The following is a 17,598-nucleotide window of genomic DNA, read 5'->3' as shown; positions in this document are numbered from 1 at the left end:
GATTCATACTTGTGCATATATCGCCATCTGGTGTTGGGCTCAGATGCTTGCACCGTGTTGTTGTCTTGGAAGAAGTCTTTTGTATTCACAAGATAGGTGACTCCTTCCTTGGACGATAGTGCGCATGGGCATCGACTCAATCCTCAGATTGTTTTTCGCCATGATGGGAAATGGAGTTTGTAAGAAACAGAAGAGATGTCCATGTAAATGTATTTAAGTAAGATAACACTGGAACAGATACAGGTTCCGGGGAGGCGGGTGTGCGTATGAATCTCTGCAGCTCTACATACCAAGAACAGATGCATACTGGTAAGTAGCATTTTTCGTTCGAGGCATATAAGCCGCAGAATTCATACTTGTGCATAGACACTACAGCAGTTTCTCCCTTAGCGGTGGTCACCTGTATCGGTTGCAGTGGTTTGAAAAAGTGTCTTAAGAACCGCCTGGCCTACAGAAGCTTGTTGCTTCGCTTGCACGTCTACACAATAGTGTTTGGTGAAGGTGCGTGTAGTAGACCATGTTGCTGCCTTACAAATGTCTTCTAATGGAATGTTTCCTAAGAATGCCATGGAAGCCACTAGTTTGCGTGTTGAATGCGCTCTAGGGGGAATTGTTAGTGTGCGTTTTGCTTTTTGGTAGCATATTTGAATGCATTTGACTATCCACCTGGCTATCCCAGCTTTGGAGATGGGGTTTCCTTTAGGAGGTGGAGCAAAAGCTACAAACAGTTGATTTTTCTTTCTTAACGGTTTAGTCCTGTCAATGTAATAAATTAAAGCTCTTTTGACGTCAATTGTATGAAGAGCTTTCTCTGCTAAAAAATCTGGGCTTTGGAAAAACACTGGTAACTCTACAGATTGATTAAGATGGAAAGCAGAGATTACCTTGGGAAGGAATTTTGGATTTGTTCTAAGAACCACCTTGTTACGATGTATTTGTAAAAATGGTTCTTGTATGGTTTAAGCCTGGATCTCACTTACTCTCCTGAGAGAGGTGATTGCGAAAAGGAAAGCTACTTTCCATGTGAGGAACTGCAATTCACATTTGTGTAAAGGCTCAAATGGGGGACCCATGAGTCTAGTAAGAACAATGTTTAGGTTCCACACCGGAGATGATGGCAGTCTGGGTGGAATTATTTTTTTTTTAAGGCCTTCCATAATTGCTTTGATAGCAGGTACTCTGAACAATGACAAATGTGGTCTGTTTTGCAGATAGGAGGCAAGGGCAGCCAGATGTAACCTTATGGATGAGTACGCTAGATTACATCTTTGTGAATGCAGTAAATAGCTGCTGATGTTTTGAATGGAAGCATCTAGCGAGTGAATTTTGCTATTGCAGAAAATGACGAATCGCTTCCATTTGGCTGCATAGCAAGCTCTAGTAGTAGGGCGTCTGGCCTCTCTGATAATGTTCATACAGTCGGGTGGGAGGTTAAGGTAACCGAACTCTAGGACTTAGGGAGCCAGATTGCTAGCTTCAGCTGTGCTGGAAATACCGAGAGTTCGAGGAGTGTTGTGAACCATGGTTGAAGTGCCCACGTGGGAGCAACAAGGATCATCTTGAGAGACTGTTGCTTGAGCTTACGTACGACTAGCGGAATGAGTGGGAGTGGCAGAAAAGCGTACGCAAATCTGCCTGACCAGTTCATCCTTATAGCATTGCCCTTGGACAACGGGTGTGGAAACCTGGCGGCAAAAGTTAGGCAGTTTGCGTGTGTGGCGAACAGATCTAGGTTTGGTTGGCCCCACATTTGGAAAAATGGTTGAAGAATTTGAGGATGAAGTTCCCACTCGTGTAACTGCTGTGTTTGACGACTTAGCAGATCCGAAATCTGATTCTGCACTCCTGGAAGATGTCCTGCTAGAAGATGTATGTTTTGGGGAATGGCCCATCTCCATATGCTTTGCGCTAGATGAGACAGCTGCAAAGAATGTGTTCCTCCTTGTTTCAGTATGTAATACATTGCTGTCATATTGTCTGAGCGGACTAGGACAGTCTTGTTGAGGAGATGTGTTTGGAATGCTTTTAACGCTAGAAATATTGCCAGTAATTCTAGGTGATTGATGTGGAGCACTTTTTGTTGAGTGGTCCACGTGCCCTGGATTGTGTGGTTTAGGAGATGTGCCAGTGAGTGATGCGTCCGCTGTTAGCACTATCTGTGGAACTGGCTCTAGGAACGGTCGCCCTCTGGAAAGGTTTTGTGTGTTCCACCACTGCAGAAAGCAATGTGTGCGGCTGTCCATCAACACCAGATATGTAAGTTGACCTTGAGCCTGGTTCCAATTACGTACTAAGAATTATTCTAATGGACGCACCTGTAGTCTTGCATGAGGTACTATAAAGATGCAAGATGCCATCATTCCTATGAGCTGCATAAACACTCGAGCTGGAAGGGAGTGTCCGGGTTGAAATTTTGTGATGAGGGTTTGCATACTGGCTATCCTGGCTGGATTGGGGTATGCTAGAGCTTTGGAAGTGTCTATTGTGGCCCCTAGATACTGATGTATGTAGGAGGACTGTAGATGTGACTTGGTGTGGTTTATTGTGAACCTAAAGTCATGTAGCAGTTGAATTGTTTGGTGAGTGTGGTGAACACACTGAACGTGTGACTTGGCTTTTATGAGCCAGTCATCCAGATATGGCTACACACGAATCTGCTGTCTTCACAAGTGCGCGGCTACTACCGCAAGGCACTTTAAGACCCTGGGTGCTGTGGTCACTCCGAATGGGAGAACCTTGAATTTATAGCGTTGGCCGTACACTGTGAACCTTAGATGTTTCCTGTGAGCAGGGTGTATGGGAATATGGAAGTAGGCATCTTGAGATCTTATGTGGCAAGGAAGTCGCCTTGCTGCAACAGTGGAAGGGCCTGTTGGAGAGTGGTCATGTGAAAGTGATCAGACTGTATGTAAAAATTGAGCGGTCTGAGGTGGAGTATTGGTCTGAGAGTACCGTCCTTCTTGGGGATTAGAAAGTAGAGGGAGCAAACTCCCGTCCCTTGATGCTCCAGGGGAACTGGTTCTGTTGCATGCTTTTGAAGCAGTGAGAGAACTTCCTGTTTGAGAAGCGTTAGATGTTCCGTGGACATTGGATGCTGTTTGGGTGGTATTTTGGGGGGGAGTTGCAGTAAGTTCCAGGCAGTAACCATACTGGATAATTTGTCTTACCCACCTGTCTATAGTGATGGAATTCCAGACAGGTAGGAACTGTGAGAGTCTCCCTCCGACCGGTGTGGAATGGTCTGGAGGGAGTAGAGGGAAGTCACTGTTTGTTAGTGGGGGAGGTGAGAGTGTTATTACCTCGACCTTTCCCTTTGTTATTTGCCCTGTACCCACATTTGAAATATCCCTTGTTGGGGGATGTTTGTGTGGGGCTTTTATAGGAGGAGGAAGCAGTGTCCGTACCAATGTTTTTGGATGCGCCCCTATAAAAGGAGCCTTGTGTTGATGGAGACTAACGCTCCCATAGATCTCGCAGTCTGTGTCTTTTTTGATTTTTTCTAATGTTGTGTCTACAGCTGGGCCAAAAAGTTGTTCTTGATTGAACGGCCGATTCAGGATAGTAGTGTGCACTTCCTGTTTTAAACCAGAAATGCGCAACCATGCGTGTCTTCGCAAGAACACACTAGTGTTAATTGATCTAGATGCAGTGTCTGCAGCATCAAGAGCACATTTAATGGATGCGTTTGTGATTAATTTGCCCTCCTGAATCTTTAATGTAGGTGGGATCATTGGGGGCGAGTTTATATTTTTTGTCAATCCGAGGTTTGAGAATACTGGTCCTGACAGGGTCTTTGAAGATGTCTGGTGCATGTTTAATGACAACTTTGAGCATGGGTAGTGTTTGTACTGTCTATTGTGACTGTCCAAAGGTATCTACGAGTAAGTCTTCTTTGGTGGAGTCTGAAAACATTTGGACACCATGATATTGGGCATCCCTATCAATGTGCTGACTAAACCCAATGTTGTCATCTGGGGGATATGGCCCTGAGGGGTATGCATCTGGATCAGGAAGGTCTGGAGGATCCACAGGGGTATCGTAGTCATCCCATGTGTCCTGTGGTATGCTAGTGTCATCATCAGGATCATTGAAAGGGTCATTATGTGGGTTCCCACCTCCTAAGTCATCATCATCCTGTGGTGGTGGTGAGTATGGAGGAAGTATGGGAGACTTTCTAGGAGAAGAAGGCTTAGTAGGAAGAACAGGAGAAGAGGGTCTTAGTGGTGAAGTTGCACAGTCCTTTTTCTTCACAGGCACCTCAGGAGTGTGTGGGGTGTCTAATTTACTCTTCTTGGCTGGGAGACTGATAATATGGCCTGTTTTAGGGTCCACATGCAATGTCTTTAGTTTCGGATCGATAGGATCTGGTAGAAACAGTTCTTCCTCAATGGCGTCTGCTTTCAGCACCGATTTTTTCGGAGCCGGATGCTGTTTGAATTTTTGCTCTGGAGCCTTAGAAGGGGTTTTTGGGTCCTTCAGCGTCGAGTCGGAAATCTTTTTCGGATCCGAGGGTTCGAGGTTTGTTCGGATCCGGGGCCTTTTGGTCTTTCAGTGCCGAAGTGCTCGATGCCGAGGCCTTTTTGGAGACAGCAGGATTAGGATGTGTTCCTGATTTCGGCACCAACAGTGTTTTTGGGGCACCGGCGTGTGGCTTGCTCAGTCCCGAGCCGCCGGAAGGCTTCTCCTTTGTCTTCGGAGCCAGACCCGGATGCAAGGCTTCAGAAGGTTTCTTTCGGTCGCGACTAAGGCCTTCAGGCGTAGTCTTGACCGGAGCCTTTTGTTTTTCGGGTGGGGTTGGGGCATGGGCAGTTGTACTCTCTCGTTGACCTGGAGTGATCTGGTCATCGGAGTCGGAGTCATCTGCTTCGGATATGATGTCGAGAGCCTCCGAATCCTCTGCCTCTGGAACGTCAGAGCCCTCATCGACGATGTCTTTTGGCACCGGTGCAGCCTGTTGCGCCATAACGTGTCGTCGAGCCCGGCGATCACGGATAGTCTTCTTGGACCGGAAGGAGGCACAGGCTTGGCAATCTTTTTCCTCATGTTCCGGCAAGAGACAAAGGTTGCAGACTTAGTGTTGGTCGCTGTGTGGGAATTTAGCTCCACACTGGGGGCATTTTTTTTAATAGAATCCTTTCCATTAGCTGAAGGTCCAAATGGCGTCGATAGGCCCTGCAGCACGCATCGACGACCGGAATAGAGTATTTAGAGGTAGCGCGTCAAAGGCAAACAAATTAGAACAAAAGTCGAGTTTGCGCGTCGAAAAGGTTAGGAAAACACGGTACCGAACCGGAGCACTGAAGTTACATCAGAACCCGATGGCAGAAAAAAAACAATCGGAGGATGGAGTCGATGCCCCTGCGCACTATCGTCCAAGGGATGAGTCACCTATCTCGTGACTACAAAGACTTCTTCCAAGACAACAAGGTGCAAGCATCCGAGCCCAACACCAGATGGCGATCTATGCACAAGTATGAATTCTGCAGCTCATATATTTAGGTTAGCTACCAAAATCAACGGTTCTGTGCTTAAGGCTACTCTAGATTTACAAGCTGTTCATTATTCAACCATCTGGTGCTTGAGGTTGCAAAAGAATCTTGCTATTATGAATATATTGTTTTTGGGGAGACATTACATCCTCCAAAGGGCTTGATGTGTCAGGATCAGTTTTCCAATATTTTTCAGATGAAGAATATATACACGATTTCTCAAGTTCTTTCCAAAAAATAAAAACTAGAATGGTGCTTCGAATCAGAAGCCACAGAGGTACAATCTTTTGTCTGGTAGCTTTGACAGCCTAGAAAAACAAAAATAGCACGATGCGTTGTAAAGTTCAGAGTTGATTCAAGCACTTCCGCATCAGTTAAAACTGGTCCATGACTCATGCTGAAACAAAATCTAGCACCCAGGGCCTAAACCGTATAATACATTTGAGGTCCTAGCTGAACCCATAATAGGATGTTGACAGCTTAAAAGTTTTACCTTTTCTAGCTAATCTAGATGTAAACGCCAATTATTTTTGCAAATGCTTGGTACAGTTTACAGCATTGAGAGGATAGTTTTATGATTTACTATTATGCTACATTTTATTTTGTAATCCCTAGAGTGAGCCCTGGCATTGTAATTGTACTATTAATCAGTAGAGATAAGTACCCAAAAGGAGCAACCAGTTTATTCAATTGGCATGTACTGGTACTGGAGACCTGGGACACAATGGTTAAGAACAAGAGCCAACGAGGATTCTGCCCTACATTAGGTAAATAGTGCATGGACCGATAACAGGCTCCATAAGTTTAAGACAGTACTGTTAAAATTTTTACATCAGACTGCTTTATAAATCTTGGGTACAGACATGGCACTTGCAGTTCAGGCTGCTAGGGATCCCTAGAAAAAACTGTTGTATTCCAATCGCTTACTCAAGCCATTTACAACTCCTAAGACATGGTGTAATTTCCTCTACAGTATCTTGCTAACCAAACGTTACAGTAATGTAATGTCCCCTTGAAACCCCGCTAGCTAGCACTAAGGTACACAGTCACCACTCTTCCCTCATTGCTCCTCTCCCTATCCTCCTTTCTCCTTAATAACAAGACTGTCCTTTCAGACTTCTCACCTGTTGTACCAGTTGAACAGCAACCAGTTAACTCCCTCCAGCTGATAATCTCGCAGTTCATTCCCATTCTGGTACTCACGCGATCTCTCAAGTTTTTTCCAGGCACTGGCAAGTGGGCGGGCCTAAACAAAGCAAAGCAAAGAGAAAACACATGGTACACGTTAATAAACTAGCCAGCATTGTCCATCACAGACATGTTTGAGAAAAAGTAATAATGTCTCAAACAGTAGTGTGCCGATTTGTGGCAAAGACAATAATAGCAGAAAACAGACTCCATTTCATATATAAAGAATAAAGCAATGTCATTACAGATGAAATTGTTCAAATATATAAATCAAGATTGCTTGAAATAAAAATAAAATGGAGATTATACTAATTTCCTGCCAATTTTTAATAGGTGATTTTTTTTTAACATTACCAGCTAGGAAAAGACTTAAAATGAGCGACAGTGGTACACAGGCAGCCCTAATCATAGCCTTCTGTGGCTCCACACCCACAAGTTTCTTAAACAGGCTTAGATCCATGGGTGGAACGGCAATCAAGGAGTTGAATAAACCAACTTTTTAAGACTGGCAAAATCAGAGAAATCAATTTCCTCTTTTCACACACAAAGCAAAATAGCATTCTGATAAACCACTGGCTGCATGTCATCAGTAAACATCAGTAGCTACAATACTAGATAAACAAGCATTGGCATAGCCAATAGGTCTCGCTTTTGGAACCTTATAAGTATTTAGTTATGCAGCACAATATCCTTGGTGCAACATCAACAACTGTTGCATCAACATGTTGCACTTATAAGGTCCCAAAGGCGAGACATATTGGCTATGTCGCTCGTTTTACTATTCCTCAACCACCGTGATGATGCTTTCACAGAAAAAAGCGCCTGCTTTCCTGGACGATAACTTATCTGTTACATTTTCAACTGAACAGACAAACGCGTGTTCAATCCTAATATTATTTGCAACATAATAATTACACTGCACTTGGAGTTTGAGATGGCCCCAGTTTGGAGTTTTGGTGACACTTTCCATTTTCATCATTTTAACTTGTGAATGTACAAAAAAAGAAAACTTTGGTGGTAAAGGATGTTTATCACTAAGGAAAGGCTCTGACAGCTGAGCATAAACAATTAAAAAGTGTTTGGGGAAACCGTAAAAGGAGAACATGATACTGACAACATTGGCGGCAGACCCATAAGCAGAGAATCGGCCAGAGACCAGGGTTCAATTCCCGATGCGGCAGGGTCGTGGACCAGGGTCAAAATGGACTCTATAATTCTCGCCTCGGTACCTACTCTAACCAGGAACACACTCGGCAACTCTGGGCATTAAGCTTGCCTCATCTCTACAACGGCCCCCCACAGACGCCGGGGATGCCTGGTTTCACCTTGGAGATACCCAGAAAGGAACCATCTCACAGGGTTAGCCAGGACAGGTTCCCCAGCGGTCTACAGCGCCGGGACGCCCCGTTGCTGGGGCAGCTGTGCGCTTTACAAGTCTACAACATTTACATTTTACATTTACCAGCCTATTTGTGTAACACTATTAATGTACTAAAAGAACTATATGGATACATAGAGAGCGTCAGAGAGCTCAATAAACCATACACAAGCTTACACAACACACGCTTACACAGACTATGTTTAATGGTTTAACGTACATTTATGTGCACAAGTTCAAGTAATATATATATATTGACTGAAAAAAAACATAGGTTTCAGAGAGGTTATAGTTAGAAATTAGCATTTAAAAAACCTTAGAAATTCACAGAAAAAAACATAGGTTTCAGGGGTGTTCTAGTTAGCTGGACATTTCTGTGAGAAAGTGCCATCTTTCTTGCATGGTATGCCCCCACTTTTTGCTGAATTGTTGAATGTACTTTATCAGTCAGTCAAAAAATATGTTTATTTAGATCATAATCTTTAAACAGGTGCAAAGGAATAATTACTGATTTAAAATATTCTACAGAAAAACAGAGAAAAGTTACAGGTTAAAATATTCTACAGCAAATTTATAAAACTTCCACACCCAGATACATGTCTTAAAAGCAGATACCAATAAAAACACGTTCTTAGGATAGTCCTTACCCTTTGAGAATTAGTTACATTAAAAACAGCCTTTTCTCTTAGACAAGCTATACAATACATTTATTATAAAATTTCTAAAATTTTTACTCCTAACTTATTAGGGATCCCTGTACTACCTTTAGATAATTCCCTAGAGCAATTGCAATTTCGATAGAAGGCATTTCCGTGAGAAGGTTGACCGCCTGTGCCAGTGTTCTTATATCTTATTTTAAAAATATTGGGTGCAGACATAATTTACGCTGTTTTAATATAGTTAAGCAATCCAGCAGGATGTGAACTAGATCCCCTTTTGTGCCCAGCCTACACTCGCAACACCCTTTGTGATCTAACATTTTCAATTTTGTTTCTTTGTTTATCAGCCACGGATTAATCCCAATTCGCATCCTTAGTATCTCCTGTCTATACCAACGATTTGGTAAGGTATCCAAATATGGGAACCAGTATTCCTTTGACCAAGAGTTCATCATGATTTTTTCTTAGCCAGATATTCCATATCGGTTCTTCTAGAGACTTCTTGCCCGTTAAACTTCAGATCACTTTTAGTACAGTCTATTCGTTGGGATTCTTGGCACATGACCACCTTTAAACCCTCACAAGCCTGCACCATTTTCTTACAACAAGTGTTTGCCCATTTTGAGTTACTAAATAGGATCTCTTTTCTACACCATTGTGCTACTTTTTGGCCTTTTTCATTTTCCAAGCGTTTCCAAAATCTAATTACTGCTATTTGTGCTTGTACCCCCCAGGTCGTTGTTCCCAATTCAGTTCTAATTGCTTGGACCATTGATGATGGGGGCAGGGACAAAAGGGTTTTCAGGCATTTCCCTTCCTCCAGGTCCCAGACTCCCTTACCACTCAAATAAAGGATTTCTGCGCCGTAGAGTACTTGCGGGGGTATCATTGCACTGAAAGCCTTTAGTAATGGAGGGTGAGACATTTCCCTGTAATCCCGATTAAACATTTTTAAATCAGAGATTGATGTGTGTGCTTTCGCTTTTTGGGCTTCCAGGTGTGTATGCCAGTTTAGTGTCTTATCAAACCACATCCCTAGGTATCGATATTCGTTAACCGATTCCAGTTTAAGATCGCCTAAGAACCAATTAAACTTAATTGCCTTTTTCCCCAAAGCATAACATTTTTGTCTTGTCTAAGTTGACTGTTAAAAATTTCCTTACACAGCATTCACTAAAAGATTTCAACTTTCTTTGGAGGCCTAATTCAGTCTGGTCTACTATGACCAGATTGTCCGGGTATAGAAGGCAAGGCACCTTTTTTCCATCCAATCTTGGGCTTGCACTACCCTCAACCTCTAGACAGGCGTGTAAATCATACAGAAATAGAGAATAACTGTGGGGCCAGAACGCAGGCCTGTCTCAGGCCATTTGCAATAGGTATTTTTGGTGTTAATGACCCCTCTGTATACCTAATTACTTGTGCCTAATTACCTTGGTGTAATTATTTTATTATAGCCAGCAGGTCTTTTGGTATATTTTTCTTAAGAAGAGTTTCCCAGAGGCGGTCCCGGTCTACTGAATCGAACGCTGCACGAAAGTCAACGAAACCGCAGCAAAGCTTACCATTTTGTTCCGTTGACTTCCTCGCCATGGCCCATAATGCAAAGCAGTAGTCTATCGTGGAATGACCCCTCTGAATCCTCCCTGTTTAATGGGTACGATTGAGAACTCGTCGACCCAAGCATTTAGTCCATTTAACACAATTTTTGAGAATACCTTTTCTCCTATATCTAGAAGGTTAATCAATCTATAATTTTGTGGTACGTCCATGCTACCGTTTATAGATTGGCCTGATTACCGCGCCCTTCCAATTCAATGGCATTATGCCTTATACTAGAATTATTTGAAACATCTGGGAGAGGAATCTTGCCCACCACTTTATCTGTGACTTAAATATTATTGCAGGGAGGTTATCAGGCCCTGCGGCACGGGTTAACTTCAGCTTCCTTGTTATGTTTTCTACTTGCTGTTCGTTCAAATCTAATTTGAGTTCTTCCGATATTTCCTGCCAATGTTGGGGTTCTATGTCTCCTTGGAGTTCTCGAGCCCCATACAATTCCTTTAAGTACTTCTCCCAGGCTGTCTTACTAACAACACATTTCATTTCTCCATCTGTAGGGGCAATGCTGCTTTTACCAGTTTCCAAAATTGTCTTAGGTTTTTAGCTTCAATTGATTCTAGCAAATTTACCCAACATTTCTCTTTGTACGACCTTTTTGCATCAGTAACTGTAGGAAAGTGGGTCTTTGTTGCAGTAACCCCCCCTTTTTTTGCCTAACAGCTGATGCACTTTTCCTTGTTGTGTCCTGGGTTCCTGCCAATCAGGTGCCCAGGGCTTGTGTTCCTTCCCTAAAAAAACTGCCTGACAGACAAAACCCAAATTGGCAAACCCTGGCCCCATGTCAGCACCTGGTAAATGGTACCCTAGGTACCCAGGGCCTTGTGACCAGGGAAGCCCTCTAAGGGCTGCAGCACTTATTGTGCCACCCTTACAGGCCCTGTACCCTAACACACACACATTGCTCTTGCAGGCTGAGTGTCTGGGTACAAGACAAAACAGAGAGTCGACATGGCACACATCCCTGTGTACCATGCCCACACCTACACTGCCATGGCATACATCAGCCACCCCTCTAGCTGGGTGCCCTATGCCAATGGTGTGGGCACAGGAGCAGGAGCCCTGTGCCCCTACAGTACCCCTGTGCCCCTACAGTACCCAGGTCCATTCCTGGGCTCTGTAAGTGCAGTGCTGCCCTTTAAGAGTACATGGTGCTGGGAGCTCGTCAAACACGAACTCCACAGCACCATAAAGGCAGCACTGAAGACTGAGAAGTTTGGTATCAAACTTCTCAGCACATTAAACCCACACTTATGCTAGTGTGGGATTTAATGCGCCAAGCACCCCAGAGGGCATCTTAGAGATGCCCCCTAAAACCTAACCTACAATCCACGTCTGTGCTGGGGCTGCCTAGGCTGCCACACACCAGACATGTTGCTGTACCCCTGGATAGGAGAGCCCCTGCTCTCCTGGGCCTGCAACAATGCACATCCTGGGCGAGGTGCTAAATCTCCTCCCCCAGGGTGGGCAGGTGGAAGCTTCAAAGGCATGCCGCCTCTGAGTTTCCCCAGGCCACTGCAACCCCCCACTCTGGTGGGAAGCTTGGCCGGAAACCCCAAATAAGAACAGGGGATGTGCCAGCCTGCCAACCCCACCCCTCAGGTGGGGGAGGCGAGGTGAAGCACATCCCCGGGCTCTCGCCATCTTGAAGATGGGAAGCCCTACCCAATCAGGATTAGGCTACTGCCCCCCTCCCACAGGAGAGAGGCAGGAAAGGGGGTGTACCCACCCCAGGACAGGGACCCATTGGTCCCTGCCCTTCACCTACCTGGAACGCCCCTAAATCTAGTATTTAGGGGCACCCTGAACCTTCCTTCCCCAGATCCCAGATTCGAAACTACAAGAAGAGCAAGAAGAACAAAGACCTGCCCTGCAGCTGCTAAAAAGAGGAAGACACCAACTGCTTTGGCCCCAGCCCTACCGGCCTGTCGACCCTCGAACCTGCTCCTGCTCCAGCGCGGCATCTCTTGTGGCCAGCAACCTCAGAAACCCCGGAGGACCTGGCTACCTTTGAACTCTGATTCCCTGGGACTCCCATGAGTAGAGGCTCAACTCAGAACCTACCTTTCACCCCTGGCAGCAGTCCGGAACCGCGATCCCAGCCCACTCTGCACCAGCCAAGCCTGGCCGGAGTGAACTAAACCCACGAGGACGACCCCACGGCGACTGTGACCCCGAGTCCGGCACCCAAGGACCCCCCTCGACAATCCTGAAGAAGCCTGCAGCCTCAGAACAGTGTGCCACCCCAACCGCGATCAACAGAGGGTAAGATTTTCCGACACCAAAAGGCACCCCTGCACCTCACAGCCCTCTGTGTCCAATCCCGGGGTACCTACCTATCCTCCAACTACCCAACTTACCTGTCGAAGTGGTGGTGGCACCTGAAGAGTCCTCGTCCCAGAGCTTGCAGTCTTTTTCCAAACCGGAGATTTCCCATTGAAATCCATTGAGCGCCCGAAGGCTCAAAAGCACTCTGCACCCAGCCGCCCGAGTGGCCCTGGCAGTGAAAACTCTACACCTACCTACTTCCCCACTTGCCCTGAGTAAGTGACCAAGAGCCCAGCTCCCACAGCCGCGTGGCTTGCCAGACAGCAGCCACCAAACAAGGCCCCCCTATCCCTCATAGGATAACATTGGGCCTAACTCTCTCTGCACCCGGCCGCCCTAGAGCCGCTGAGGGTGAACCAACTGTACCTACCTGACCCTGGGAGACCCCCGAGTCTGTGCCCAGAACCTCAACTCTGCCAGTCGAGTACTTACCTTTAAACCGATAACTCAATTTTCTTCATAGGGTAACATTGACTGGCTTTTTCCTGAAATTTCTTCGAAGTGTGGACTTTTCAAATCTTCAAAAATTCACCAAAAATCAGCCGAGTGGCAAGAACGAATTTACTCACCTGTTCCTAGGTGAACTCCCAGTGCTGGATCTTGATGCCCAGCACTGACTCCGAAATATCTCTACAACTGTACTTACCCTTAACTCAATTTTCTTCCATAGGAAACCATTGACTGTTTTTCTGTGAAATTTCTTCTAAGTGTCAATTTCTGCAATTTCTAAATATTCCTTAAAAATCGTATAATATCTGAAAACGTAATTACTTACCTGTTTTGGATAAAGGTCCCAGTACTGAGTCTAGGCACCCAGTACTGGATTACAAAAGTAACGAGAACATACTGTACCTGTAACTTGAATTTTCTTCCATAGGGAATCATTGACTGTTTTCTCTGAAATATTTTCTAAGTGTCAACTTTTGAAATAGCTAAATATTGTTTAAAAATCACCACAGTAATTAAGTCGACTTTTATCACTTGATTCTAAGTACTGACCCAGGACTGAATCTAGGATCCAGGCCTGGAATTCCAAAAGTAATCCTAAAAGTAATCTGTTGCAAATAACTTGAATTTATCATTGAGCTCAATGTATTATTGTGTTTAGAAATAGAGTTGCCTACTGCAACTACTTGTAACTTTTTACTAAAGTCTATTGCATATAGAAAAGTATTTATATGAAACATCTCCTGTCGAGAAAGTATACTTTAACTCCAAGTGTTGGTTCTAAAATAAAACAAGCATATATTTTTTATATATAAACCATTGGCCTAGAGTTCAGTTATTGAGTGTGTGAGACCATTTGCTGACTGAGTGTGTGCAACAAATGCTTTACACTGTCCTCTGATACTGCCTTACTGCTCGACCAAGCTACCACTTTAGAGAGTAAGGTTATATCTAACTTTAACCTCTGTTAAACCCTTGGGGTCTGTGGACTCTGTACACCCTGTACCTATTAAGGAACAGTATATACAGAGCCACTTTCTCACAGTAACCATCTTTTTATACTCAAGTTTTCAGCTTATTAAGATATTTTTGTCTCTCTTGGTTGAACTTTTTCCTTTGGCTTCTTAATACTGTCCTTATCTCCCTTTTTTTAGTTTGACAGTCAATGGAGAACTATTTCAGTCGGCTAACCGGGATTATTGTACCCTTTCTTTTATCCTTTTTTAGTTCTATCCTAAGGCACTGAACTACTTGGGCTATCTTCTCCACAAACCATCCCAAGCTTTTACTCCCGAGGTCTCCTAGTTCGACCTTAAGTTGAAAAGACTTTAATTTTTCCTGATACTCCTCTGTTAGTCTTGTCGTCGCACGTTTGGGGTAGTCAACTTCTTGTGGGATCACTCTCTCTGGGTTCCATCCTGCCCCCATACATCGTTAATTGCAACGGGTTGTGGTCGCTGCTTTCGCTTTGGTGTAACTTAAATTCCCGTACTAGAGGGAAGTTCCAGGCTAACATAAAAACGTAATCAATTGGACAGTTTTGTGAACCTATTTTGAAGGTCTTCTTTGCCGGGCAGTCTGTTTTAACTCTGCCATTTAGGCAGAAGAGACCCCTTCCCCCTAAATAATTTACCCATTCCATATCCTGTTTCGAGGGATCACATACTGGGAAGCTGGCATAGTTAATTCCATAAGCATCCAACAGTTCTCTATTCCAGAGGCCGGTCTTCTTTGGGTGCAGCTTATGGTTGAAATCCCCCCAAAATTAGCAATACATCTGAAGCATACTTTTGTAATAAGGAGTCTATGTCCTCTTTGAATGTACTTTGACTGAGTGTGCCCTGGACTCCTGCCTATCAAGTGCCCTGGGCCTATGTTCCTTCTCTAAAACACAAAACGGCAAACCCTGGCCACATGTCAGCCCCTCGTAAATGGTACCCTAGGTACCCAGGGAAGGCCTCTAAGGGCTGCAGCACTCATTGTGCCACCCTTAGAGGCAGGCAGGCAGGCAGGCAGGCAGGCAGGCAGGCAGGCAGGCAGGCAGGCAGGCACACACACACACACACACACACACACACACACATTGCAGGCTGGGTGTCTGGGTACAAGACAAAACCAAGAGTCGACATGGCACACATTCCTGTGTGCCATGCCAACCACCTACACTGCCATGGCATACATCAGCCACAACTCTAGTTGGGTGCCCTATGCCAGTGGTGTGGGCACAGGAGCATGAGTCCTGTGCCCCTACAGTACCCAGGTCCATTCCTGGGCACTGTAAGTGCAGTGCTGCCATTTAAGAGTACATGGTGCTGAGAGCTCGTCAAACACGAACTACCCAGCACCATAATGGCAACACTAAAGACTAAGAAGTTTGGTATCCAACTTCTCAGCACATGAAACCCACTCTGGCGGGAAGCTTGGCCGGAAACCCCAAATAAGGACAGGGGATGTGCCAGCCTGCCAACCCCAACCCTCAGGTGGGGGAGGCGAGGTGACTCACATCTCCGGGCTCTCTCCATCTTGAAGATGGGAAGCCCTACCCTATCAGAATTAGTCTACTGCCGCCCTTCCACAGGAGAGAGGCAGGATAGGGGGTGTATCCACCCCAGGACAGGGACCCATTGGTCCATGCCCTTCACCTACCTGTAACGCCCCTAAATCTAGAATTAAGGGGCACCCTGAACCTTCCTTCCCCAGATTCCAGATTCCAAAATCCGAAGACAAGCTAGAAGAAAGAAGACCTGCCCTGCAGCTGCTAAAAAGAGGAAGACACCAACTGCTTTGGCCCCAGCCCTACCGGCCTGTCGACCCTCGAACCTGCTCCTGCTCCAAACCGGCATCTCTTGTGGCCAGCAACCTCACAAACCCCGGAGGACCTGACTACCTTTGGGCTCTAAGCCCCTGGGACTCCCATGAGTAGAGGCTCTACTCAAAATCTACTTCTAATCCCTGGCATCAGCCCGGAACCGCGAACCCTTCACACTCTGCACCCGCCAAGCCTGGCCTGTGCCGGAGTTAACAAAGACCACGAGGACGACCCCAGGGCGACAGTGGCCACGAGTCCGGCACCCAATGACTTCCCTCGACGCTCCTGAAGAAACCTGCAGCCTCAGAACCAGGTGCCCCCCCCAACCACGATCAACTGAAGGTAAGCTTCCCCGACACCAAAAGGCACCCCTGCACCCTGCAGACCCCTGTGCCCAATCCCGGGGTACCTACCTATCCTCCAACTACACAACTTACCTCTCGAAGTGGTGGTGGCACCTGAAGAATCTTAGTCCCCGAGCTTGCAGTCTTTCTAAACTGGAGCTTTCCCATTGAAATCAATTGAGCGCCCGAAGGCTCAAAAGCACCCTGCACCCAGCCGCCCGTGTGGCCCTGGCAGTGCAACCTCTACACCTATCTAATTCCCCACTTGCCCTAATTATTTACAAAAGTCAATTGTATATTGCAAAAGTATTTACCTACAGCATCTAATTCTGAGAAAGTATATTTTAAAACCTATTGTTGGTTCTAAAATAAAACAAGCATATATTTTTTATATATAAACCATTGGCCTAGAGTTCAGTTATTGAGTGTGTGAGACCATTTGCTGACTGAGTGTGTGCTTTATATTGTCCTCTGATACTGCCTTACTGCTCGACCAAGCTACCACTTTAGAGAGTAAGGTTATATCAAACATTAGCCTCTGCCAAACCTCTGGGGACTGTGGACTCTGTACACCCTGTACCTATTTGGGATATACAGAGCCACTTTCTCACACCCTCATTATCCAATGCTCCCTCCTTAGACCATTGGTCTAACTTCAACAGAAGCAGATTGTTGCAGGTTCAGCACTTCTTGACTGGCATCATGCCAACGTTCAGCCTGTGATTTGACTACATACATAGATGTGGTACTCCCGAGCTGTGTAATCCGCAAAGGAATTGCCTGCTCCTATTTTATCGGTCACTTTATGTGCGCTACATTTAACAATTGCCACTTTCTTAGGGTAGGTCAAGGCAGTAAGGAGATTGTGTACTAATTCCCCATGCACTATTTGTGTCCCATGTGAAGTGAGAAAGCTTCTTTCTTTCCATAACTGCCCGAAATTATGAGCCACGCCGAAGGCATATTGGCTATCAGTGTAAATGTTAACAGCACTTATTATGCCACCCTTAGAGGCCCTGCACCCTGACACACACACTGCCTTTGCAGGCTGAGTGTCTGGGTGCAGAACAAAAGTACAAGTTACTTACCTTCGGTAACGATGTATCTGGTAGAGACGATTCTAGCCGCAGATTCCTTAACGTAGAATTATCCCCAGGTGAGAGACTGGACCTGGAAAACTTTCTTACTCATCATCTCGCGCGCCGGGGGGGCGGTGCCTTGCGACTCCGCCCCGATGTCCTCCACGGGAGTGACGTCAGTGAAGTCACATAAGCCCCGCGCGCTGACCTCAGTTTGCTTCGGAGAACTTTTCCGCGCCACAACGCGGAGCCATCAC

At 45.6% G+C, this 17,598-nt stretch overlaps 1 protein-coding gene across 7 annotated transcripts in view; it reads right to left on the bottom strand.

The window, feature by feature from the left end:
• The window catches only part of LOC146871232 (ATP-dependent chromatin remodeler CHD8-like), a 2,388,691-nt gene that overhangs the window by 1,824,946 nt on the left and 546,147 nt on the right, over window positions 1-17,598 (bottom strand). For all 7 annotated transcript variants that reach the window (XM_085650618.1, XM_085650635.1, XM_085650640.1 and 4 more), the window contains exon 11: window positions 6,614-6,735. In XM_085650618.1, the coding sequence (XP_085506744.1) occupies window positions 6,614-6,735 (122 nt within the window). The remainder of the gene's footprint in view (window positions 1-6,613; window positions 6,736-17,598) is intronic.

Source organism: Triturus cristatus, chromosome 1_1 (assembly GCF_964204655.1).
Source record: "Triturus cristatus chromosome 1_1, aTriCri1.1, whole genome shotgun sequence".
In the NCBI taxonomy this organism is placed as follows: domain Eukaryota; kingdom Metazoa; phylum Chordata; class Amphibia; order Caudata; family Salamandridae; genus Triturus; species Triturus cristatus.
The sequence above is the reverse complement of the archived record's forward strand: the minus strand, read 5'-3'. Positions and strand labels throughout refer to the sequence as shown.